General features: G+C 41.6%; 1 protein-coding gene across 1 annotated transcript; it reads right to left on the minus strand.

The window, feature by feature from the left end:
- Positions 1-14,533: 14,533 nt before the first annotated feature.
- On the minus strand, positions 14,534-27,752 carry LOC121302290. The gene is made up of 23 exons (XM_041232144.1): positions 27,730-27,752; positions 27,542-27,597; positions 26,995-27,084; positions 24,434-24,558; positions 23,954-24,097; positions 23,591-23,668; positions 23,017-23,187; positions 22,598-22,694; positions 21,900-22,123; positions 21,520-21,673; positions 21,186-21,394; positions 20,625-20,742; positions 20,186-20,388; positions 19,610-19,727; positions 18,790-18,959; positions 18,165-18,262; positions 17,446-17,579; positions 17,090-17,140; positions 16,384-16,567; positions 15,564-15,696; positions 15,282-15,369; positions 14,846-14,947; positions 14,534-14,535 (listed from the first exon to the last, which is right to left on the minus strand). Coding segments are annotated over exons 1-23 (2,772 nt in total).
- Between the last annotated feature and the right edge of the window lie 104 nt (positions 27,753-27,856).

Genomic DNA, 27,856 nt, shown 5'->3' on the forward strand with positions numbered 1-27,856 from the left:
GCATTATTCGTGTTTGCATTGTTTTAAAGGGCTTCAGTTGCCACAGAAAACTGGAAACGGTACTAAGTGTGTGCATCACCAGTGGCATAATTCAAGTCATCCCTCCCACTTTGAATCAACAACAAGTACAGAGCTCAACATGCATCAATACACAGTACATTATGTGTAGAATGCAATTCACCCCATGTAGATGATAGGGAATTCCAAGGGACATGGCTTATTTTATATGATTGACCTTTTGCTGTTTTTTATTTCCAGCTTATTTGGTTTGAGGTGGGATGCAATGTTTTAACTGCAAACCAGTGTTTGATTTAAAAGACTGGACTGAGCCAGCATTTCTGATATGACTTGGGACAGAGTTTCAAAGGCAGGGGCGTGCATTCAGATCGGGGAACGCTCAATTGCTGCTGAGCTGAAAAATCATTTTTAATATATGTAAACAGAAATTAAACAATGGAAAATGCAAAAAGTGTACATTGCTGCGGTTCCAAAACAAAGAAAACAAAAGCAGTGTGCTTCGCACAAGATTATTTTTCTCTGGTAAATTATAGGTTATGTATCTGAGAGCTGTTATAATTGATGCTGTTTTCTGCTTCGCACAATAAGAAGCCCATGTCTTGTATAATTTAGTGATTGCTTTATTCTATCTCCTCAAAGATCAGATAGTTGATTAAGTCACAACCGAAGACCACTTTTAGGCTCATGGTGAAAAGTTCAGTAGAATTTGTATTATTTTCCTAATTGAAATATTGAATCTGTCCTTGTGATGACCTTTTTATATTAACCGTGTTTTTTATTTTCAAATTATATATTAATACCAGCAGCTTGTTTACAGCGCTGCTTTTTCCATACAGCTGAAGGTCGACTTGTAGAGTGCGGATATATTTGTAAACATACACACGTACTTGTTGGATTTATAGTAACTGTTTGAAAATTATTGTATTATAATTAATATTATTTTATTGCGTATGCACTACTTAGGTCTTCGAACCAACCTGTTCAGATCAAAAACACGTGTTGCAGGTCAATGAAGCCCTATGTAAATTACGAGTATGTGCGAGTTGCCGCAGGGCAAAAGAATATCCACTAGTGAGTGAAAAAAAGAAGAACCCCCAACCCCCACCGATTTATGGTTTTGAAGTTGCCCCCAGCTGATACAATATCAATGTGCGTTAGGGGCTAAAGTTTTGGGGGGGGCGGTTACACTCTAGTGTTCCAGGCAAGAAATCATTGTATTGAAACAGTGGCTTTACGCGTTTTGCAATTTGTTTATCTACATCTATCTATCTATCTATCTATCTATATATATATATATATATATTATATATATATATATATATATATATATATATATATATATATATATATATTGCTACTACTGTATTTTTGTAATAAAAGTTACTGAATTTGGTTTAACGTGCAGAGGCACAAGTCAGATTTGTCAAGTTATAAATTTTATTTTTTTCATTTTCTTATACAAGCGTCACTTTAATAAAATACTATTATCAGTTATAAAAAGCTAAAATGACTAGCCCATCAAAAAACTAACACACACACACACGATACTTTAAAGCAATTACATTTATTTTGTTTTAAACCAAAGCATTTTTATTCACAGGTTTTATAAACACTTCGTACACGTTTTGTTTTTCTGTCTCAGAAGCCCACTAGAAAATTATATAAACGCACACTTAAGTCCAACTTGAAATAAACAAACCCCAAAAAGACAACCTTATTTCCGGGTGCAGCTCTGGACTTCCACAGAGAAGGTCTCTGATTCCCAAACGAGGAGTACATTGAATTGCTGTCAAAAGACAAGCATTACATTCACATTTTCAGTACACAAATTTAAATTACTATACAGAAAATAGAGGTTTTCATAAACTAGTGCTGGCAAGGATCTAAATCTTTTCTCAGGCCATTCAGTCAAGAGCTTCAATTCGTTATATTGTTTCAAAACTAGTGAAGCTCGTACATTCTCAGGCAAACAAACCGATATCTTGTTTCAGGTCTGCCTATAATAGTGACTTATTTCAATCATGGAAACAAATCAGATACATTGTGTCAAGTTTACACAGCAGTTAACTTGTTCACAGCTGCTTATTATACACGCACACACACACACATGCACGCACAGCACAAGCAACAACCAGGGAAAGGAAGCACGGATACAGAAGTGACGCTCCTGTTGTTACGCTGCTCTCCATAAACGTACGTAAAGATTTACAAGAAAATAAATGTTCATAAATATTTATAGTAAAAATGTTTTATTTTGCATTGTTTTCACCACTGAACAGCCTCAGGCTAAAATATGACATCAGACCCCAACACACATGCACAGTTGCATTACAGACGTTGAGCTGATACATTTTGTTTGGGAATTATGAGAATATTTCAGTAAAAATAAATAAATAAAATGGCAGGTTTTTAATAATTATGGTATCCATAGCAACAGGCTTATTAACAGATTCCTCACATTCACCTGAGTCATGCTCCAAGCTTTCCAGAAGCACTAATCAGAGAAGATTCGGACCTTTCTCTAATTAGCCGGTCCAGTTATTTATTTAAATCAGTTAGATCCTTGGGATGTATTTAATCTTAATCTAAAATTTGCCATGTGTCTGCCCAGTTCTGAATCTTGTCCAGATCATTTTGAATGACCTTTGCTGCTGCAACAGTGTTTGCCACTCCTCCTATTTTTGTGTCATCTGAAAATTTAACAAGTATGCTTACTATACCAGAATCTAAATCATTCATGTAGATTAGGAATAGCAGAGGACCTAATATTGATCCCTGTGGTGCTCCACTGGTTACCTCACTCCATTTTGAGGTTTCTCCTCTAATCAGTACTTTCTGTTTTCTACATGTTAACCACTCCCTAATCCATGTGCATGCATTTCCTTGACTCCCTATTGCATTCAGTTTGAGAATTAAATGTTGAAGGGTTGAAATAAATTTTAAAAAAGTAGTATGAAAATGCTTGAGTGTGTCTGTGTAAGCTATGTTGAAATATGGACTGGTAAGTTGGCGCTTTCCAAGGACATCGCACTTTGGCTGTGTGTGAAGAAGACATTGTGTGTGCCGAGAACATCTTGTGACACTTTGTTTCCTTTTAAGCTGACAATATGTTCTGATGCACACGCACACACACTGTCTTGTTTGTGCATTACTATAAAAAGCTGTGCCTCGTAACTATGTGTCAGAGAAGCATGAGCAGACTACCTGTGATGAGTTGTCTCTCCAGATATCTGCTTGAATAAAACTACCTTCTTTATCATCAACTCTTGGAGATTGAATTCAGTTTTGGTCCCTACAATGCCAAGGGGCTTTAAATCTGCACCTTTTATATCGCTTGAATGGAGCACAAAGAGCGATGGGCGTATGGAATTTGAATGTCCTGATGAGAACTCAAGCACTTTTATTGTGTCTCCATCTGTAGATGCGGCAATCAGGTCTTCGAGTGCCGCGCTACCCACAGACTTGTGGAAAATGGAGTTGTGCAGTTAAAAAAGCCCCTGCAACTTCAAAGCGCACAGCTGATAAAGGGAGCAGAGGGCGGTTTCATCTGCTTAAATATCAACAGCAGGAACAGCTCCTTCTAAAGAAACACAAATTCACACTCACACCCACACACAAACACACACACGATAATGAAAAGTACAAGCAAGCACTATACACGAGCACACTTACACACACAAAACAAACACCTCTGTTAACGTCAAGAGGTTGAGTTACAGACAGCATCGACTGGCTTCTTTCAGTACAGGAAATCGATGCTTGTAGCCCAAGATTATACTACACATCAATCATGGTTTATCCTGGTTTGCCATGTTTATTAATATGCCTTACCATACCTCCCTGTGCTTTACAATGCTTCCCTATGCTTTACCATACCTCCCTGTGCTTTACAATGCTTCCCTATGCTTTACCATACCTCTCTGTTCTTTACAATGCTTCCCTATGCTTTACCAGACCTCCCTGTGCTTTACAATGCTTCCCTATGCTTTACCATACCTCCCTGTGCTTTACAATGCTTGCCTATGCTTTACCATACCTCTCTGTTCTTTACAATGCTTCCCTATGCTTTACCATACCTCTCTGTTCTTTACAATGCTTGCCTATGCTTTACCATACCTCTCTGTTCTTTACAATGCTTCCCTATGCTTTACCATACCTCTCTGTTCTTTACAATGCTTGCCTATGCTTTACCATACCTCTCTGTTCTTTACAATGCTTCCCTATACTTTACCATACCTCTCTGTGCTTTACAATGTTTTAACTGTGCCGTATTACAATTTGCTGTGCTTTTACTATGGGGAAACTTTAAGAAGGGTTATATTTTAATATGCTTCACCTTACCTCTCTGGGCTTTACCATGCTTTGGCTGTGCTTTATTACACTTTGCTATGCTTTTACTAGGGCATCAGTGGTGACCACACATTATAGTGACAATGTATTGAAGGAGGGGCTCCCCTTTCCCAGCATAGACTGCCACATATTCGTATATTACCAACCCCTGACACCTCACCTGCTATCTGTTTTGCATTGAAAAGACACTGAAAGGGGATGTTAGGCATGATTTCAATGCAGTAGCTGGGCGATTTATATGCATCTCTGAATAGCTGGTGCTTTTGCTATCTGAACAGCTTGTTCCTTGAGTTTGTCGAGTCGCCGTGTTTCAAATTGCATTGGCTTTTGTTAGCCTTTTTGTTTTTTTTCCATCTCCCAGATGGCGCAGTGTGATTGTGGGTCACACGCCTCCTTCTGTCGGCGTGATTTTGGACAGTTGAGACTGGTGCTGTGCTAAACACATGGGTGCCTAACTTTGTTTATAAGCTAAAACTCATTTTCAAGTTATTGCTTTTGGAAAAGTAAACCCACAAAATTGGGCAGGTGTTTCCAGCGTAAACTGTAGAATACTGTATTTGTTAACTGAGCATGTATTAAGCACAAAACACAAGTAGCACCAAATGGTAGCGCCAGTTCAGTGGCACATTTGCAGACCGCTATACAGTACAGTAACCTGTTACGTATCTGACTGAGGTGGGATAAACTAAGGGCAGATATGTAAAAAGTCAATGACTCCCCTTTTAAATACCATTATACACAGCTGTAACAATTATTATATTTTCACACAGTTACTGTTTGGAGATTCAGCTTTTATTAGGGAGCTCCCCTAAATCCCTTGTTTAGAAAGATCTAGGGTATTAATGCTTGTGACAGGGTAGCCGTCTGGCGTGTGGGTTCGTGCATTCACTGCTGAGTGACAGGCAGGAGATCCAGCTGGAGATTGAAGTTGATACACCCCCTGGAGGTGAACAGGATATTCACATATCGACACACTGATCAGCTCACGTGACACTACCAGCAATGGCAGCGCACGGAGCACATGCAACACAGTGTATGGAAACTGTGGTGGGATCTGCAATCTGTGAACTAATCTTCTCAGTTCAGTAATAAAGCTAACATTGCTGAAGAGCTTGATCATGCTGGATAAACAGTTAGGGTGGATATGTGACGGATTACTGTACCTATAATTCCAGAATGCAGTTTATTAAAGGGAACAAGCACAAAGAACAACAAAATGTGTAAAATGTAAAAATGTGGTTTTTATTGATAGATATATTGACGTGCATATGTTAACAGTTAAAATATTCCTTACTCTGCTTTTTAATGTAGTGCTGGATGCGAACGGTTTTCATATTTTGTCAGACATGGCTGAGCTCAGTTATCTGTTGAAATAAGCACCCTCCCTCACAAGACAATGCTTAGCCCCAATTGGTTGAAACACTAAATGCCAGCCCCTGCATGACAATGCTAATTGGTTGAAACAGTTGATTCCTTAAATTATTCCAGGCAGTGCAGATCATTCATGCTTGCACGTTAAGAGGAAAGATTTCAGTAGCGATTTTTGGAATCCGGTCCAAACTGGGTAGTTGTCATTGGATCCAGATATTTGGAGTCCAATCCCGGTTCCCAAACTATTTAGAAAAACAGTCAATGTGTGAGGGGAGCGTACTCCTAGAGTTCTACATCAGCTTAAAAACCATTAGAAAGACCACAACAATCACAGGAAAAAAGCAGTCCAAAACAAGGACAACAAAACGCTTTTTTTTTTTTTCCTTCCAAGTATAAATGTGTCAATTATTGTTCTCAAACTGACCGAAAAGAAGTCTGATCATTTTAACCACTACGCCACCGTGCCACCCTCCAAGCTATGAACCAATATACCAGTTCCTTCTAGCATTGATTAAACAATGCAAAAAATGCTTTACTGAATTTAAGAATTAACATACACACCTTGTGTTATGAAGTAAGAAATGTGCATTTTGAACTGGAACAAGAATTGAATAATTTCACCAGAAGTATTTATAGCTGCATACTTTTGATGCACAGTACAGCTCAGTGATGACTTACTCTTATATTTAGCACAATGGAAAGAAAGGTGTATTGTAAAAATTAGCAAAAAGATACAGAATAATCACAAATTGAGCAAACCAGTTTAGACAATCAGTTTTGTTAGCAGATTGCAGTAATAATATAGGCTGGCAGGTAATTCCACAACAAACAAGTAAATAAAGAGATGTGTTCAGTGCCTCTCTGCCATCCATGTGCACATCACTTGAGATGATGTCCTTATCTCTACCTTTTTTGCTGTGCCATCTTTTAGTCCTTTAAATAAAAATAAAACTGCCTTTCCACTAATTTTACTTAAACTACTATACAGCAGATCTATATAATTGTTCTTAGTTTTATTTTCTCTTATGCAGCAATGGAAATGCACCTGCATATCCATGCAGAAGTTTACAAACAGTGGCACAGTCTGCATTTTTGTTAAGTATTTTAAGCAACATAGGCTTTGCTATGGCAATTTCACTGGCTATGTCATTTTTGTCGATAACTGCCATCACCTGAAGAAGCTCTAATATGGTAGCATCAAGATATGGACTGGGGTAGAAGGCAAGACAGAGCCTTTGTTAAATCCAAAATGTTTAACAGGTTTCTAACGCCAGACTACAGTTACATTTAGCAGTGCTTTAGAGTCTCCGTGTTCTAGAGTGGGAAGCACTACAGAATCAGCTAGCTGCATACTCGTGGTTCTCGGTCTCTTTGTAGATCTACAGCTATGCTACAGTGCTCCATCCAGAAATCTTCATCTTTACCAAGATTTAAATACATCTACTGATGCATTTATCACCTCGACAACAGAGCACAGATTGTGAGTGAAGAAGAGCATTTGCTGGCTTTAAAAAACCAAGAATATGGACTAGGAACTTTCCAAGAACAAAATAAGTTCTGTCTCTTAAGCTGAGAACAAAAGTCCAGGTGTTTCTGTACACAAGTCTATGGAAGCAATATCATCCTTCAAGACTTGACAGTATGTCAAGAATACGATATAAGTAAAGAATGATTCTTGGTGTTCGATCTCCCTCTTGACCTGTGAGGGCGCTGTGTAAAGGGAACAGAGTAACCTGGACTGGCTGGCCTGACAATTCATTCCCAGGGTTCGACGGAAGTCGGACATCTAGAAAGGGGGTGGAGCTACAGTACACTAAATCATTGACCCGGAAGGTTAATGACGTGGCATGCACGGATTGGAGGAGCGGATCTGCTGGTTAACCAAGGGATCATGGTTGATGATATAAAAAGGGGACGTAGTGATGTGATCTGTTGCTTTTATTGTGGTTATGCAAAAGAAATGAAAGGACCAGCAAACTGTGTTAAAAGAAGTGTTTTGTTTGTTTTTCTCAGTCTGTCTCTATCGTCTTGTTTATTTAGAGTAGAAGGTTAAATGCAATCTGAAGCAGTCTCCCACAGCCAGCACAAAAGCTGGACAGCAAATAAATAACATTATAAATTCACTACCAGCACTACAGCACTCCCTGGAAGAGGTGACCATGTTTGTGTATTTGCATTGGGATTATTGTTCATTGTAAACGGGACTGCAACCCACCCTCATTTGCTGTGCAATCCATATTGTTGCATATTGCCAGCCATCATTGTTTGTTTCTGTTTGGTCATTGGACCCCTGGATTAAAATAAATAGAACCCTTTTTCATTCATACTTTCTTTGTCTTGTTTCTTGATGGATTGCTGCACTGTACCTGCATTTTGCCACAGATCCTGATTACGAGCAACACATTTAGTCACTTCCAAAGGGCCATTTTTACCTTGGTGTAATGTAGTGGATGAAAGAATGCAAACAGAGAATTAAGATCAAAAACATCTCTTTGCATGCGGGCCACTTTGAAATTCATGCAATACTACTAAGTGCAGTTGATGGCTGTAACAATGTATATCTGGGATGTGCCTTCCTAGTTTTCTTTGCAGCAAAGCCTGCATACCTCCATTAACCCCACTCATCACTGATGCACCAGCACAGCACAGACTGATGATGCTGTCAGCATTAAAGTGGACTTCAGAGAGCCCTAATGTATTCTGCAACCAACTGATGTAAATCAAGCAAGCCACATAAATGTTCCTCGGGTATAAAATCACTACCAAATCTTAACACGACGTACAGATTTTTTATGACACTTCTCTCACGTCCCATCACTTTCGATACAGTATGCTTATATTTGTCTTTAATTTGATTAAGTACCATTTAACTTCATCTTGATCACCTCGTTTTTTATTTTGTTTTATGTATACTTTGCATTCTGTGAAACAGTCTACACTATCTCTGCTAATGCGAGGTCTTTCGGTAAAGTGCATTCAAACAGCTTTATAAAAGTACACATAAATCAGTCCACATCCATTTAAAATCACTATCCCCACGAAGGGGGAGTTCATTGACAACAAGAAATCTCTCCAATGCTTTACATAGTACCAGTTTTTCTCTTCTTGTTTGGGGCCTAACAGAACTAATGGTTTCTCCCATTGCCTGTCTCTGTTTAAACTCACTCCAAGCAGTCACAGCTTGTAAATGAGGATGACTCGTTGCATTCTTGTAAAAAAACTCTTTCATTTTTCAAGCAGTTTTCCAACTGTTAAACCCATGTATTGTAAAACACAGTATCCCTGTCACTTATTACCCTGAAGAATGCGACAAGGAAAACAAAAGCGGGCATCTCTTGTTACAAAAGACTCAAGCCAAGGTCACGTTTTACATCAATTAGCGTTAAAGTTTTTCTCTCGCTGTCCAAACATACGTCGGCGTGGACAGGATTTTAAGACAGGCTGACTTGGATTATCTTTATTAAGATTGTCCTCGGCAGTTGCACTAGAACTGGAAGCAGCAGCAGATTTTAATTTATTTTCCTCAGTTTTCTTTTATGACAGACTTTCATGATCGTTGCTGGTGGAGGCAGAGGTTCTTTGTCTAACGAGAAACAGATTCATGTGATGCAGAACTACGGTGAGATGGGGGCCCGGTGTAAATAAAACTGGCAGCAAATCATTGATATAACTAAATAAAACAAACAGATGGCATAAAAAAATGTGGATTTCCTTAGCAGTAAAGAGTTTGATAATTTTAGCTGCTGTGCAGAACACCACTGACCTCAATTTATTAACCAGCTCCTTTGCAAGGAGTGTATAATCGGGCTTATGTCTCTGTATGTGATTACATCACCTACCAGACCTGCTGCTGCCTTCCCCCATGCACGCTACAATATATAATGAGCGGAAGAAAAGTGGAGGGGCAAAATATGGTTTGCCCCACCCCCCCATATTCAAAGTGGATTAGGCACCTATGACATGCACACAGAACTGTAATAAGATACAACACCAACCCAAATCCGCTACTCTATTCCAAGGTAAAAGAACTGTAGCAAAGTCTATCTAAGCAAAGCACTGAATACAGCATGAAACACACGCTCAACTACACAGTCTGGCTTCTTAATTAAGACCTGTACTTAACATCGGGCTGGGCCACCGTTTGCCCTGATCACAGCTTTGACAATGCATACACAGAGACTCCACAAGGTGCTGGAAGGTGTCTCGAGGGATCCATTCGCTCATTGCTATTGCACACGACTAATGGTGCAGGATCGTGACAGTAAACAGGTTGCTTAGGTTGCATGGCTGCCCTCCAGACCTCGTTACTGGATCCTCAGCTGATGCACTATCCTTGCACAGCTACTATGTCATTGCAGATCTAACTTGCTGTAATCCTAACCAGTTCATATTGTATTCTAGTAGTATTACTGCACTTACTGTAAACTACACTATTTAAATATAAATCTTGCACTGCAACCCTGTAAGTCGTCTTGGATAAAAGGTGTGAAGGCGGCTGCCAAGGATGTCAACTGGATGTGGTGGTCATGGGAGATCAAGTCTCTTGTCACGCTCCTATAATGTTCGTACAGTTTTGTCACGGTGGATCTCAAGCTGTTGCGATCAGGGCTACGAGTGCAGACTTAATCCGCGACGATGCTTAATAGCACGCGAATGTAGAATAGGGTATCATACCCTCAAGAGAAACTAATTAGCATCTAGTTAATGTGGAAGCGTACCACTGTAAACTGTATCACAGCAGTTGCCAAGGACATTGATTAGTCATCAATGTTCAAAGGCTTATTTGCTCAACCATTTCAATGCAAGGTTAGTTTGTGCAGTAAATGTCATTCTAGAGCTGGGCTGTGTAGTTTAATAGGTAAGAGCACAGATGTGCTTGTGTGTATGTATCTATGCACAGTGTTTAAAGGGATTTGAAAAAGGTGCCGGGATGCACAAAACAGATGTTCCACTGTTATGCCAAATACTGTCTTTGGAAGAAGTCTCATTTCTAGTCCGCACACCTAGTTTAGGGTTACCTTATGTTTTGCTCCATTTTTGAATTTTGCCTCCTTAAAAAAGAAAAAAAAAAGTCTCATTTCAATGGTTTTGCATTGCAATGATGGGTCCACACAAGAATTATTAAATTTGAGTGGAAACACCTAAAAGGCTCTTATAGAAACTTTCAAAGAAGTTTAAGTTCACTTTGGAAGGCAAGTATTGAACTCATTGATCGCAGCAGAGAAGTCTGGGGAGAGATGCAGCGACTTCAGCTTTACAAAAAAAAATTATATATATATATATATATATATATATATATATATATATATATATATATATATATTTTTTTTTTTTTTAAAAAGTGTGTCTCTAAAATGTCAGCGAGAAAGAAGTTTGAATTTTACATAGAAGGTAAATAGACACTGTTCTGCTACGCTAGTAAATGAACCAAAACCAGTATAATGTTCTCAGAGCTTCCCAAGCAAACAATGCAAAACAAATGATATCTACCATCCATGTAATTGATATGGGGTTGGGGGCTTGCTGAATGTGATAAGGATTATTTCTTTTTTTAAATATCATCTACAATGTATTATAGTTTTTAATATTAATAAAAAAAAAAAAGTTGTTTTAATGTTATACAAAAAAAATGCAAATTAATTTTCCTGCCAATTGCTTTCAGATTACTCGTCATAAAAGATCTGCATAGATGAAATACTTAAATCTATTTTTTTGTAACTGCTGTGGAAGTTTTCCAGTGCTTCCAGACAGGAATATGCTACCCAGTGGGAGGCTCATGTTCAACTTTGAATAGACAGCTTTTAAATTTATTTGCATCACGACAGGACAGTTTTGGTGTAGAAAAAGACAACTATTTATATCTCTTTGTATTCCAGATTACTCAAATCAACAATTAATCCTCATGGGGGGAGTTTTTTTTTTTCCCCCTCTTGTTCAGATATTGAAGATCCTCCTACCCTTGTTTATGCAATAGAAAAAAAAAAAAAAGATGGTAATAAATTGATAGGGCGTATTGTGATGGCAGAAACTGCTACCTTTTTTTATAGAACGAAAAGACAGAACACAGTATCAGTTTCTAGTCTTTTAAAGAGTTGTTTTACAAAAACGTAAAAGCAGAAGAAAGGCCATTGACACATTACGATTACACAGTGCCCATGCTTTAGAAACAGGGACATCGATTGACAGGCTCAGCTCACCGTTACCACTCCCGCGCCGACTCGGGAGCGGCGAAGACGAACACACGCTGTCCTCCGAAGCGTGTGCCGTCAGCCGACCTCTTCTTCACACGCTGCAGACTCACCGTGCAGTCACCTCAGAGCTGCAGCATCGGAGGACAACGCAGCTCTGGGCAGCTCACAGGCAAGCCCGCAAGCACCCGGCCAGACCACAGGGGTCGCTGGTGTGCAGTGAGAGGAGGACACCCTGGCTGAACTAAGACCTATTAAACACATTAAAATAAACAAAAACACCACAAGAGGCCAAAAACAAAAGGACTATACAGACATTCACTGGCTTAAATAGACAGGAGACGACAGCACGGAACAAACAATCCTTCACCTCAACAAACATAACACACTAACCATTTCACCACCCGTGATCACCTTTTTTATAGACCTGTGGCTGGAGCCCTTAAATCAGTCAGACTGTTCCAGACATGTTCTTGTTTTTGAAAGGAGGATTTTAACTCCCTCCCTGACACCTAATATTACATTTGGATTTAAATCAATATGTTCAAATGTCAGCAGGCATAAAAGCAGCGCCTGTTTCCCGATGTGAAATGTCCAATAAAAAAGTCGTCTAGCGGTTGGTTTAGATATTTCATTAAATCAAGACAGGGATGAAGAGCTCTTTGCGAGATGCCTTTGTTTTTGGGCACTTCAAATCACATCACAAAAACCCAAACACAATCAGAGGCCAGAATAAAAACGGGGAATGGTTTGTCGTGACCAGACCTCTTATTACAATCAAAAGAAACCTGCAGATCCAGTTTCTGCCCGTAAGTATTACAAATCGATCAATGCCCAATGTGTCAATATTCGAGTGACAACTTTTTCCCCCCAGATTTAAATTAAATTTTGTATTTCCCCCAGATTTATAAATATTGCAAATTTTTTTTTTTTTTTTTTTTTTTTTTTTTTAAAATGTGTGAATTCAGATATAACTTAAATCTAGTTACAAGATTTAACATTGATAAATTTTAAAATCTTAAATCCTTAAAGATTTACTTTGATAAGAGATTTAATATTTAGCTAAATGTTAAATTTAAGCAATTTAGCTGTCCAGTTATATTTAGCTAAACGTTCAATCTTGTTATATTTTTAAAAATATATATTTTCACAAAATTCATAAGTCTGGGGAAAAACATGTTTAAATGCTTTTTTTTTTATTCAGATTTCACCCCATATTACCCTGTGTCTACACTGTAAAACCAAAGAACATGCAACAGCAGTGTTTATACATCAGGTGTAATGCTGGTGTTCAGTCATGTGGAACTCTAACAATTAAATTGTTAAACATTAAGGTTTAATCTGTGCCAAGTTTAATGTTTAGATTTTAAACACCAGCCCTGTTAAATGCATACAAAAGTTAAGTGTTTCAAATCACAGCCAGAAGTTTACAAAACAAGCACCACAAGGTGTTTAAATCCTAAACACACTTAATTATAAAACGCAGCGATGTGTTTGAAAAGTGACAAATGTTTTCAGTTTAAAACACTCGCTCTTAGTGTAAATGCCATCCTGTGCATTGAACAAACTGCTTAGTTCCAATGTTTAAAAAAAAAAAAAAAAAAAACATTGCTTTATATCATGCTAAACACTGTGCAAAAGTGTAAGATTGACAGATGTATGGTCAGACAGACGCCCCCCCCCCCCCCGTAATCAGATTTAATAAATTATGCTAAATAACATGAATACCAAGTCTCAGAACACTTTGAGAAGCAGTTCTACAGAATAGTTTAGTTCAGATTAGTTTTGTTAGCCAGGGGCTAAAACATTCATATCCAAGCCTTCACAGTGATTAAGCTTATTACATTCTGATGCACTGCGATTGAGGAGAGGTCTGCAAAAGCCATGCAAAACACTAAGCTAACTGCAGAACTCCAACATGAGGCATGGACTGCAATAGTGCTCAATGTCTGTGTGCAGTCTATTACACTGTACACATGCAACTACCACTCTTCTCCATCTAGAGAAGATTGCCTCATGATGCAGGGTAGTACAGTATTGGAGCTACCAAACATCCCAGAAAGAAACTGGGAAGTTGTTTGAGAGGGAATAAAACAGGCAATTTAACCAAGCTTGCTTTGAAAATCCCTGGGATCTAGCAAGACCTGACATCTTATTGCAAGCTGATTGACCTCATTCTGCAAGTCAAGCTTCTGTAAATTGGAGATTAGACATTGTAGCATTCCCTTAATCCATTAAGCTTACTGAACCTGATCATCCAGATTGATTTATACTACATCCATTTGAACAGAGACCAGACACTAGTAAAACTACCTCTTCCAGGTAGGACAGGTGTCACACTGCCAACTTTTTGCAATTAGGTGTACAAAACCAAGTTGGATCTAGTTCGTTCCCTCATTCTGATACTAGTCACTCAAGCCATTTGAATAAGTGCTCTTTCTTGAAAAAAAGCAAGAAATGTGAGGACACGACTCAAATTTGAACACCTTTATTATATTGGAGCAAGTTTAACATCTCCTGGATCTGACAGAAAGAGCAACAAGAAAAGCTAACAGAACTCCAAGGAAAGTGGCCACCACACCCAGCACCGGCACCAGGGGGGAGTACTCTGAAACAGAACAAGACTAGATAAGCACTAGGATGCAGGGGAGTCACAACACCACTATACAGTCAGCATTGTCTAGCTATGAGTGCCCTACAAGGCAACTTGAAGGGCATTTGAACACAATCTGTATTGAATTTACACATTTGTGCAAGTCATGCCTCAACTTTAAATAGTTTTGGCAACAAAGTGCTGTGCCCCTATGTTGAAGTCCCTTTAGCCACCAAGCCTCCTAGAATAGCGTTTTAGAATCTTCTACACCTACTGTTCTCCGTAGCATCAAATCCAGATGAATTAAATTGCTAGGACATCCAACAAGTCTCACCTGCTGTTTTACGATCCACAACTCCTGGTTGTAATTGGACTGGCCCGGCAGAAGCATAGCCTCTGATCTGGCTGTACCGATCAACACTACGGGCTGAGAGAGAGCGAAGACCAGTAATCCAGGTTAGACATTAACATTAGCTCAGAGGTTTGACCAAGGTCAGATGTTCTTTGTCATTTTACTGTACTGAATGTTTGTACTTATTCAATTCACTAACTTCAACCTATCCACCCAATTGCAGCTCCATCTATAAACATCCAAGTAGAAGGGATTTGAAATGCTATGAGAGAATGACCAAACAGGATAGTCCAAATCACAAGTATAACACTTGTTTTGTATTCCTCAATACCAGATTAAAATACAGCTGCATTGATGCAAACTGCAGCTGTTCATGCCAGCTTCTATTCAGGACTGATCAAGTGCTTACTTGATCTCTCTTCTCCAGGTACACAAGTCTTATTGCAAGTATCCTCCAGGTTAGGATCACAAACTACAGCCATGCAATGGAAGTACACCTGGGGGAAGAGGAGGGAGAAGCAGCTCTGAGCAGAACAGACTGCCACATGGTCCGAAGTCACGAGTGAATTAAAAACCTCCTATTGCTTGCCGTTTCTGAAGTTTAATAAAAGCACTCATTAACCAACCAGTTGCATAGTTAATCGTTCTGGGTTCTCAAATCAGATGAGCTCCTTAATGGAGGGTCACTAACCTGTCTCCAGAAGGCAGGGTCCTTGCTAGACTGCTGTGCCTGGACCTCAAGCCTCTGGAGGGAGGCCTTGGTGAGAGTGCTGGCTGGCACTGGGTGGAACAGAGTCCTGTAGGAATCTGTCGTGACCAGGCAGCTGCAGAGAGGAACAGAGTCACTGCAAGACTGCATTGGAAGCACAGCTGAATGGGCTGCACTAGCAGAGAAGGCAAGAGACAGCAAATGTTTAAAAAGCACACAAGGGCAGAGTTGGAGCGCAAGTAAAGACATGTTGACTATAGACCAGTGGATACTAAAACCCAATAGGTGCCATTAGTCTTCACACAGTAAATGCAAGTCACGGTACAAATGATGCAGAGGCTCCATTCACTCCCACAGGAACAGGAATCTCAATGCAGGGGACATCACTGCAGACAGCTGTGGAGATTAGTCCTGGACAAGAGTGAACCTCAGAAAACTTGCAATACATTTGCAAGGATGGAAATAAGACTGCTTGGCAGTGTCACCCCTTCCACATGAATAAGTGTGATTAGCCAGTGTGTAGAAGTAACTGGCTCAGGCAAGTCTTACTCTTCACACCCAAGCTGGTTACCTCAACACTGGCTAAGTGCCAAATCTAAAATGGGTGCAACTGCTACACAACTGGAGTCTTTTCCAATCCCTGCATCTCCTAGTATAGAGATTGGGAGTGTGGAAGAGCACTGCCAATTGATAGAGGCAAATGGGAGAAAAGCAGCTTTCTTTTGTGAAGTTTCATTCAATATCTGCTATGTCAACAGGAATGGCATGAGCCCAGAGTATCTGCACAGCCCACTCCCCTCACCTGTCAGTGACCAGGTCCCATTGAGGGCTGGCATCCAGTTCAGGGGTCAGTGTGGCCCAGCAGTCCTGCAGGATGAGGTGGTCAGCCAGGCTGTGGGGGTTCAGGAGTTCAACCTGCAGGAACAGGGGCTCCAGCAGAGATTGAGACACAGGGAACGCAGAGTAGAACTGGGAGTAGCTCACATCTGCAGGGAGATGAAGAGTATTCTGCCATGCTTCTAAAGCTCTGGAGTCATTGCAGGTAGCGCTGCCACTGCTGGCTGGTCAGTTAACTATTGCTTGTACAGAAGTTTCAGCAAGCCTTCAAGTTGACAAATTTAGTCACAAAACCACTGCATCCCATTTTGAGATCAGTCAAGTGTTCTATAGTCTTACCTTTCACACTGGCTAGAAACCCAGACTGGAGAATTACCACTGGATAGGGAAAATTGATTTTGGGCTACAATCTTAAAAGGCATCAAGAGCATCCAAAGGCCTGTATTTGCAGAATTGTTACATTGACCTGTAGTTAAACTGGAATCTGAATTTAGCAGGTAGATTTCAGCTGAAGTGGTTAAAGTACTAAGTTGCCCATCCTCAAATGACCAGCATGTAATGGGTTAATAAGCAGCTACAGGTGTGATCAAACAACCCCCCCCCCAAAAGTGTAGAATGTTATTCAGATAGGACAGGAGTGGGTACGAAGAATTTAATTCAGGCTGCCCTACCTCTAGCAAGACGGGCTTGCAGATTCAAGACATCTCTGGTTCTCTTGTCACCTAAGAGGAACAAATAAAATAAACACCCATTCAATGCCACAGCTGCAAGCAAGTCAATACAATAACCATAACCAGACTAGTAAACTGGCAATTCAATATTTCATAATTAAATTAGAAATTGTTCCCCCGATACATGCAAATGCCACAGTCAGCCACCTCCATTACCAGTATTTAAGTGCCATTGTAAATTGAAGCAAGGACAGTGTCTGGTTTTGAAGCATGTTGATGAATGGATATAATAGAAGTCAAGGCAGGTTTGCACACCCTTGACAGGTAGATTACCTACCACCCCCTCCCCAACCTACCACTGTAGTGGGTAAACTGGAACTGCAGGGTCCCCTGTCCTTTAGCAGAGAAGGATCCAGGGGGTGGAACCAGCTTCCTCTCAGCAAAAATCTTCCTGGAGTCACTCACTGGGTACCGGCAACGGATAGTCAGCCTACAAAGAGAAGGTTCACAGCACAACTAGGTAACCCTGGGCAACCCATTCCATCCCCTCACTGCTCTGTCTTCCCCTCTTCCTAGAAGATCTCCCATCGTCAAAAAACAGTAACTGCCTTATTTTGACAAAGCATCTACAGCTAAAAGCTTTGCATCACCTAGAATGCAGCATTGAAAATGAATTGTATAAAATCAAAATACAGCACACTGCAAGTCTACTAGAAGCCACAAAATTAATGTTCAATTTCAAAATTGAACATTTAATCTATAGTACCATGTAGTCTGCCATGCACAACACATTTGGCAATACCCACTTTTCTGACCCTTTAATTTCACTGTAGCCAAGGTTTGTTGCATTGGACAATCAGAACCTACACTAGTTTAGTTTTATAAAAGACGCCATATTGCTACAAATTGTCAAGTACATGGACAGCAGCATATTACAACATTAAGCAGGTTTCATTCGACTATGAACCTAAAGCAAATTTTACAGCAAGAGGCAAAGCTTTTGGCCATAGCTGTAGTGATTCTCATGTATAACAAGAGGGCTTCTTGCATAACCTTGATCCCTCCTCCACCTCACCTGTACTCAGAATCTCTCGTGATGATGGGAGCATTGGCTGGGAACAGCTCCTGACTATAGATGACTTCATTCTCATAGACCAGGTAGTTATTATCAATCTGAAAACATAGCCAGGTAAAGCAAACCAGCAAGCATTTTAAACAGGAGCCTGCACCATTAGAACAGACAAGCATAGTCTTAAGACTAAAGCAATTGCAAACATGCATGAACCAAGCCCTACTATTTTATCCTTCCAACACATTTCAGGTTAAATGGGACTCTTTTCCCCCCCTCAAATTACCATAGAAACAAACCGATCTAGACCAGGGCTCCTCAAACCCTTTGGATTGGAATCCCAGGGTCTTCATTCCAAAGCTCTAAATTACTTAACCAATAAGTTAAGCAAATTTGGTTTCTCTTGAGAGAGATTGTGAACTATAGAGAAATTAATTCTATTAAGGGGTTAAAGATCTTTGGTATTAAGCAGGAAATACTGGGGTTCTCAGGAGGACCAGGGTTTGAGAAGTCTGGTTCTAGACCCCAACATCACGTTCCCAGAACCAATAGAAAACCTCCACATTTCAGTACTGCAATAGGAGGAAAGCGTTGCCTGTCCAAACATTGAGATACACCCCCACCCCATCACCTTGCTCCTGGTCCCACAGGTGTTGACCCGGAAAGTGAACAGGGCCCGGTTTGAGGCAGCCTCTGTGGGCCTGCAGTTCTGATCCAGCAGGGTGGTCTTGGCGAGATCAACAGTTGGTACAGGAGCCATTGGGACCACCATCACTGACATCACGCCATTAGGCATGCACACTGGAGCAGAGAAAGCATGTAAAACTAAACCCATTAAGTAACAGAGCAATCTGAAATTCAGAACACAAACTGCAGATGTACAGCTGAATATTTCAGAATTAAGTCTTGGCTACAAGCTGTAGCATCCTGTTTGAAGGGCAGAGAGGTTAAAACATGCTCAAAATCAGTCAAGTTTCATGCCGGCTATGAAGTGCAACAGAAGATGGAGCTTCAGTGGGTAGAAAGAGACCAATAAATTGATCATGTAGGTTTACATTGAAGTGTCAAAAGCATCCAAATGGCTAGATTTGTAGAATCAGGTTACACTGACATGACTAGCAGTTAGTGAAGATGAGAATTAACAGGTAAATGCTCAATTTGGGAGGCAGCCCATCTTCAAGTGACAATGGCAGTTACAGTTCAACCCTCTGCCAAAGTCAGGGTAGAATCAACCAGTTCAGGGGCAGTCAGTCCTTTCAGACAAAGGTGTGAAGTACGCAAATGCAGGTCCACCTCCAATTAGGAGCACTGTTTTCCCCATTTCATCTGAAGGACTGAGCACAAGGTTAAAATGACCTTGTCAGGGTCAGAACCAGAAACCACCTGGCAACAACCCTTCTTAACCACCCAGCAGATTGCTGCCCCCCATGCAGAGAAAGAGCCACCCTTACCCAGCATTTCCTTTGTTGGGAACGGGCAGCGCTGTTCGAACCGGGCCTCCTCCTTCAGGCTCTTCATATCTCTGAGAATCAACACCACTTTACCAACAAGCCCCCTCAGAGTGATATCCTTCAAGAGAAGCATTGAGGAGTCACATACTGCACTTGTAGATCTCCCTCCTACTGTGCACTGGACCTGCCCAATCCAAGCACCACATTCCTGGATCCTCAGCTAATGTACTGTAGCACAATGTCACTGTAGATACAACTTCTTGCATCCTAGTAGTATTACTAGCACTAAATATTTGGCTAGTCCTGCATTGGAACCCTGCAAGTCACCTTGGATAAAAGGAACAGCAAAATGCTCTGGCTCCAGCAGATTTGGAGCTACTAAACTGCATTCTGGTCCCAGGGAACAAAGTTGGATAGGATAGTTCTAATCCATGAATGACATGGAGTTATTGACAAGTAGGGCTAGATCTTAACCCCCCCCCCCCCCCCCCCCCCCCGATACACCTGACATTACAATAGAAGCCACAGCCCTGGTAGTGGGAGTTTGCCAGGCAGATCTGGGACCAGGACTCTTACCTCATAGATGTAGCCAATACTAAAGAGCGGCAACTCTATTCTGATCGTGGGCCGGCTGGTCATGGTGTAGCCTCGGAGAGCCGCCAGTTCTGGGGTTAGAGGCTCTTCCCCAATGCAAAGCTCCCACTGGTAGTCCATGTTGCCAGCGGTCACTTCAAACACAATGCTGGTGTTTGTACAAATGCTTTTGACATCAGGATAGACTGGAGGAGAAAGGGAGAGGGAGTCAAGGGCTGGAACCAGTCTACACCAAGACTAAACGAGACTGCTTGCACAGGGCTCAGAACAGGGGTTGTTGGCAGTGAAGACACATCTGGCTAGTTAGCTACAGACCTCAAAACAAATCCAGACACTGCCATACAACACTGCATGCAAGTAAAGCACTGCCATTCTAGTTCAGTTCCAATAATTTGAATTACCAGTCAGCCACATTACTTACCAACATCCTGAACATCACACACGATCATGGCTGGATGGAAATAAGTCTCATTCACAGGGATAATGTTTAAAGTGTAGTTGATGTTCAACGGGTAGCGTCTGTAATTATCACCAATGTACTGCAAGAGAAGAAGTATTAACAGGGATGGGCCAACTGCTGTTGAACTAGTTGGCCTGACCCCTCCCAAATATCACTTCCCCCTCACAGGAGCAATGTCCACAACAGCCCTGGAGAAGTAAAGAGCAGGGGCTGTTGTCCTAAGCAGACGTTCACACCCAGGAGCTCCACCATGGATGTCAAGCTATGGAGTCACACTGGAGAATGGACTACAGGAGTCTACATGATCTTACTGGGTGCCTGGCCAGTAAAAAGGGGGGGGGGGGTCAGACTTCTTGCCCAACCAGCGAGGGAATTGGGGCCAATGCTCTTCATAAAAGGAGTATTGATCTGGCACAGCCAACTCATCTACCAAAGCGAATTACTCTGGACTGGACAGCCTGCAGATTTGTGGCAAACATTAAAGCCTATGCTTAGACCCAACAGGCAGACTTTCACCCTCACCTGCTCCGGGATGAGCGGGTTGGCAAAGGGGACCTTCAGGACAAAGTCCTTGGTGCCATTGGGGTGCTTGACCTCAATGATCTTCACACCTCTGTTCTCAGCCTCAGGAAGGGTCAGGGGAACCCCATTGATGGTCACATTTCTCAGCTCAACATCCGGCTTGAAGTTACCAAGGGTCACCGTGAAGCCCTTCTCACTTGGGATGGTATCTGAGAAAGCAGACATGGAGAAGCTGAGCAATATACCTGAACAAGGAGTTCTTAACCCCAGGACAGGGTGCAGCAGCAGGGATAGTTACTTTGGCAGTGCAGGGCTGTGATGGACAAGTACTTACTGTTCACCACATAGGGAGTCTCGGGGCGGTAGGGGGAGCGGACTGGCTTGAAGGAGCGGTGCTGCGTCACCTCCCACAGGTCATCGGCCCATTGGTGCTCCAGAAAGAGGTCAATGGCATACATCTGGTTGTACTTGTTGTCAATCACATGACTCTGAAATTCCAGATCAGAAAGAACATTAGTGCGACAGACTGCCTCCTAGCACTACAGTGCAAACCACGCAGCAACTACTACAGAGTTGCTTCATAGTACCTTGTTTTGTTTCAAGTCACCTGAAGAACAGAGCAAGTCAGTGTCAGAGCAAGGAACAACCCCTTCTCTACCCATCAAGCCTACACAGGCATGGATATCCAACCAGAGGGTGCAGACCCTAACTTACCTTAAGATATCCTCCCACAGCACCAAAGGGAATGCTGATTTTCACTGCAGTGCTGTTGACCAGCAGCTGGTAGCCCCGGCTAGTAGCAGTGATCTCATCCAGGGGCCTCCCCTCCACTCCCATCTTGATCTGCTTATCCAGGAACTGGGTGGGATGCAGGACCAGCGGGGAGAGGAGCCTCGGTGTGACCCAGCTCAGGTAGGTGCCATCAAAAACAGAGGGGTCTAGAGAATTGGTATACAGCTGTAAAGTCTATTCTCCCTACATAGGTGGGGATTAGTTTATAAGAGTTTATAGGAATACACATTACAGATTCTGCATTTCTAAATACTAACAGAGCTAGTAACCTATTGAACCAAATAAATGAACTAGCCATTTAAGCTAAATGTAGCATTTGACCTCATTTTTGCAGTAAACAGGTTAAAATGAGGAGTGTTACAGGTTAAAAGAAACCAACTACATGTAGATATGCCAGTTAAAGGCATCAATTTACAAGCTAACCCATCCTCAAATGAGGACACTTAGCATTAATAGGTTAAGGAAGAATGAGGAGCTGCATAGCAGTGCCACCAGGTGTCCAAGTGCAGCTACTGCAGCCAGTTCAAGTCACAGGTACAATGCATGGGAGCAATCCATTTAAAAGTTCCAAATGCTTACAGACATTTGACTCCTCTGGGAGAGCTGTGCTAGCTACTCACTCTTAGCACAGGCAGCCGAAGTGTCCACCAATAGCAGCATCCACCTCTGCTTGTAGAACACAGTGGCTCTGATGGCTTCCACTGGGATCCCTGCCACCTGAGGAGAGAGAAGAGTGTTGGAGCAGACCACAATGAGCCTTGCATCTCACTGGCTCCAAGAGGCACACATTTAAACTGCACTTGTAGATCTACCTCTGCAATGCACTTGCTCAGCATCATGTTACTGGATATTCAAATGCATTATGTCACTGTAGATGACCATTTTAATCTTAACTTCTTGCATCCTAATTAATTTCAGCATTTATTACTGTAAACTAGACTGCATTTAAATATGAATCTTCCATTAACATTGTACTGCCCCATAACCCCTGAAATTTTGGATAAAGGCATCTGCCAAACAGTAATATTGTATTCCTCACCATGACCACCTCTGACTTTGGCATGCCATAGGGTGATCGGAAGAGGACGCGGCTGGCTGTGGAGTTGACAAAGTACCCTGCGGTGCGGGCATCTGTGGCATTCATGGTTTTGGGGGGCATTCCGGTCTGGTGGAACACTACCTGCCACACAGACATCACTGCTTCCTCGGCCTACAATGCAACAAAGAAAGCCAGCTGAGAACCAGAGCCAGTCAGAGACAAGGGAAAAAGTTCCAGTTAGAGCCTGTCCACAAGAGGCAGTGCAAGCTCTACAGAAATCACACATGTACACTAGAAGGGGCAGACTCCAGTTGAGGACCACATGGTCTTCATTCAAACAAGCTCTCAATTAACTTGATCCAATTGAATAGTTAAGTCTTACAGGTGCAGATTTCAAAAATCTGCATGATTCAAGGCACACTACCTAGAGAGAGGCTGGGATACTGTTAGTGTCCAATTTAATGAGACCAAATGAGAGATCAGGGTAGAATGAAAGCCAGAAGGCACTGCTGCCCTCCTGGAATAGAGGAGGACACCCCTGCTCTCCACCTGTCCCAGTTGAAAGGTCACTCACTATGGAGAGTGCTGCTTCCCAGTCTTCCTTTGCCAGTCCTTCCTGAGCAATAACTGGAACATTCTTCCTGACAGACACCTGGGAAAGGAGGGTCGAGGTTAGAACAGCAGGGATGGGAGCAAGACTCCCGTTGCATAGCAGCACAAGCCATTCCTGGTTTTGTTATAAGCTTGTTACCTAGACACTGGTAAATCAAACTTGTAAAACCTGGAACAAGTGAAACTATCCATTAGGGAGTTTTATCCACCCCTAAAATCAACAGGGTGCAATTAATCCAGCAGATGGTCAATTGCTCAATAGAAAGCACCCAGATGAAACCCAAGTTTTAGGGGCAGTGGGTAATCTATGCCTCCCCCATCCCACCTCCATGTAGTTCTCCTCACAGACGACCTCACGGGGGTTCCAGGGGCTCTCAGTGCTGCAGGACAGGGAGAAGGGGTAGACTGTCTCTCTACCCAGAGAGTCCATTCTCACAAAGCGGTACTGGAGAACATATGAGACATCATTCTAGACAGAACAGATGAACAAATTCAATACTGGAGAACCCTGCACAAGCAGCTTACATGGATAGAACTACTAAACAGGATGGTTCATGACCAGGGTGGGAAAAACACCATTGCTTTTGAAAAAACCCTTCAAGTCCTTTAAAAAGAACCTGAATGGATATTGGAAAGCATTGTTGCAATTGCTCAACTTTCATTAGAAGCCAATTTAAAATGGCCAAACAAATTTAATGTGTTGCCAATGTAAACTGATTTTAACAAGACCACCAACTGCAAAAGGTTAAAAGCAGATCTTAGTAAAGCAAGGGGCACAGTAGCATTACTGCAGTGCTGTACTCGCCATGCTCTGCACGTGACAGGCCAGGAACGACGCTCTGAAGATCAGGTCCCCGGGGAGGTTGAAGGAATAGGTGAACCCACATGACGCTGCGTAGCTGTCATTCAGTGAGTGAATAGCGTTTCCATCTGGGGGGAGAGACAAACATTGCAACAGGCCACCAAGCAACTTCCATAGAGATAGATACAACCAACTGTACACAGGCAGACAGAATGTAAGTTGGTACAGATGGGTTGGGTTCTAAGGAAGAATAAAGCATTTATGTAATTTGTTATTCTTAAAATCTGAATGTACAGGGAAAGTTCCTTAGTTTTGGCTACAAACTGCCGTCCTATTGAGGAAAGCAAGGCTGATGTGTTCCAGTAATCAGAGCAGTGAAATTTCACACCAGTAATGAAGCTTGAGAATGATCACTGGAGGGTGGGGGGGAGAGAGAGAGAGAAACAGCAAAAAATGGAAGATTACATTTATACTGAGGTGTCAAAAGCTAACTGGCAGAATTTAAATCGTTACTTTTGCAAGTAGCCAGTTAAATGCTCAGTTACAAAGTACCCTGAAGGGTTATATTGTTAACCTCACATCACTCACTTTATCCCTAGAAATTTGCCACTGGCATAGCAACAGCCTTTAGTTAATCTTTCTAGGTCGTTCTCAGAAGCATGGGCCTCTTCCTGGAATGCTTCAGCTTCTTACAGGTAGAGTCTCCCACCAGCAAAGATAAGGTGTTCCTCCCTTCCTGCTGCAACACTGGTTTCTCAGGTTACAAGGACAATGGCATAGGGAGGATAATCTAAGGCTGGCTCCTTAAATGGAGCCCCAGGACTTTAACTCAGACCTTTGCTTATCACCAGTTGCTGTCTTGCCCCCAGGAGGAGCACCACTAACTTGTAGTTTGGCTTGTGTGCTCATATCCTGCTAAACCTATCCAGGGGCTCGGGAACTCCCATCCCCCCTCCCCTCCTATGGGGCCTAGAACAAATGCTTCCATCTATCAAACCCAGCAAGCAGACTTCATACTGCAGTGTGCAATATAGACCCGAAGACAAGCGCAGAGTTTTATTCCTTCACACCCCATCCTCAAAATGACAATGGCTAGCTAGAAGGTCACCAAGGTCCAGGCCCCTGTTAAATTTGCTTAAATGTTAAATTAAAATATGCAATACATGCCTTAGAATGTTATTCCACAATAGAATGTATTCTAGAACTACAAGCATGATAACCAAGAATTAAAGTAATTCTTCCTTGTTTTGCTGGTCAAGGCATGTTGCAACACTTAGTTGCATTATGTTGCCTAGGTAACACAGCATACACCTCACTTCCTGGTGGCCATGTGCTCAAACAGCCAAGCAAACTCAAAATGAAAGATGAAAACAGTCAGAGAAGCAGTGTACATCTGACACTGTGGTACTTTGTTTATTGAATTGCCATTAGTAGCCCACAGTATCAGAAAATGATTTTATCCTTCACCTAAAGTTGCTGCATGCCTTGCTAAAAAGGCACAGAAGCCATGAAAAGTTACTGTGCACATCAACAAAACCTGCCACACCGGGTCTAGGGTTCAAGTGTAAGGAAGTACGCTCTGCCGCTGTGAGGCGCCAGTCATCCTGCGAGAAACTACATCAGCGTCTGTGTGGACCATGGGCACACAATGTAAACTCAGCCAAGGGCATTTTAAAAATACCAAATTATGATCTCCTGTTGTGTAAACAGGTCCAAAAAAAAATAAAAAAAAATAAATAAAGTCAGGCTTATAAATTCAAGGTTTATTAAAAAAACACAGGCTGGCTATGAAAGTTAAATTCATAGAAGGAAAAATTTCATTTCATTCAGTTGGATTGACCTTTTCTAAAGTAACATGCAGTATTCTATTCAATTAGTATTTAAATCCAGAGCCCTTGTATTCTATGAACTTCATGCATGGGCTACATGACATGTTGATCAAACAAGACAAAGTGTTTAAAATAAACTTTAGATGGTTTAAAAGTACAAAGTGTGATTTAGTTTGGAAGACTAAATGCATTGATCTTTTACTGCATTAATCTAAACATTTATTAAGACAAGAGATTAATTGATCAGGTTGCAGCTAGCAGATCTGTGAATTAGGCATATTGTATAGTTTTGTTAAATCACATTTGAATGGGATTTTCAAGTCTTGATATGCCTCATTCTTCCTGTGCATATTTAATGGACTGACACTTCTGGGCCTGCTGAAAGCTTAAATAACTCTCCGCTTTAACTACAATGACAAAACAAAGTAGTTTATTGGACCCCCCCCCCCCCCTCCCTCCCTCCCTCCCTCCCTCCCTCCCTAGTTTAACACAGGTATGCAGTACACAAGGCTGACCCCTATGCACTTGGACCTCAGGTAAATCACCACTCTAGCTACAACCATAACACAATGGGTTCAGATTGACAGATGAGGTTTACGCCAACTTAACCAGACAAAATGCTAGTCTTAATGACAAGGTTTATTAATGAATACCAGAGTTCACTTGACACCAAAACAATGAATACCCCCACAAATACCAACCCTACATGTAGGCTGCACAACCAACTCAACTTACCAATGATGTCAAAGCGGAAGCTGGCGCCGGCAAACCTGCCATTGGTCGACATCCAGAAGTAGCGATCCCGACACTCAGTCACAAAGCTTCCTGAATTCAGATAAGAGTTGCACCTTTATCTAAGCACCACTAAATAAACCACACAACCTAAGAGACCAGGACTGCAATTGATAAAGTGAAGATAAGCTTTCATTAGCTACATCTCAGAAGCTAAAGGATTAAGTGAACAAACCATTAATAAAAATGCAACATTCAGAAAGCCAACTGATGCACATTGAGGCTCCTTAGATAAAGCCATTTGAATATATACACAATAAAATCATTTTGTTAAATGTATCAGAGAATGTTGTAATGTTAAAGTAAATCAAACAACTCTGGTTTGGTCATAGATCTTATCAGCCCAGGATTAATTCTTTAACATAACATTGTTAAGCAGCCAAACATTGGTATCAATGCAAGTTTGTGAAGCCAAGAGACAACTATCACATGAAGCAAAGCAATTATACACTGGAGGCTACAGGGTGTTCTTAGGGGAATGTTTATATACCTGACACGTCCTGGGCGACCACACCTGCAGGCAAACTCGTGCACAGCCAGACAACTCTGGAAAATAACACCATTAACACAAATTAGACTACAGAGTAGCATGCTACAGCTAATCAAAAAAGCAAAGTGCTGGTTCAAATCTACTGGGGGGGGGGGGGGGGGGGGGGGGGGGGGGGGGGGGTAATTTACCCTAAAAGCAACCAAAATCCCATTTTGATATGATTCCTCCAGCCGCGTCCACCACAGCGCAGCAATAACTACCAAGCAACCAAAAAAAAACCACCACTATACTTGCTTGCTGTGTCACGGCGCCCCG

Source organism: Polyodon spathula, chromosome 29 (assembly GCF_017654505.1).
Source record: "Polyodon spathula isolate WHYD16114869_AA chromosome 29, ASM1765450v1, whole genome shotgun sequence".
In the NCBI taxonomy this organism is placed as follows: domain Eukaryota; kingdom Metazoa; phylum Chordata; class Actinopteri; order Acipenseriformes; family Polyodontidae; genus Polyodon; species Polyodon spathula.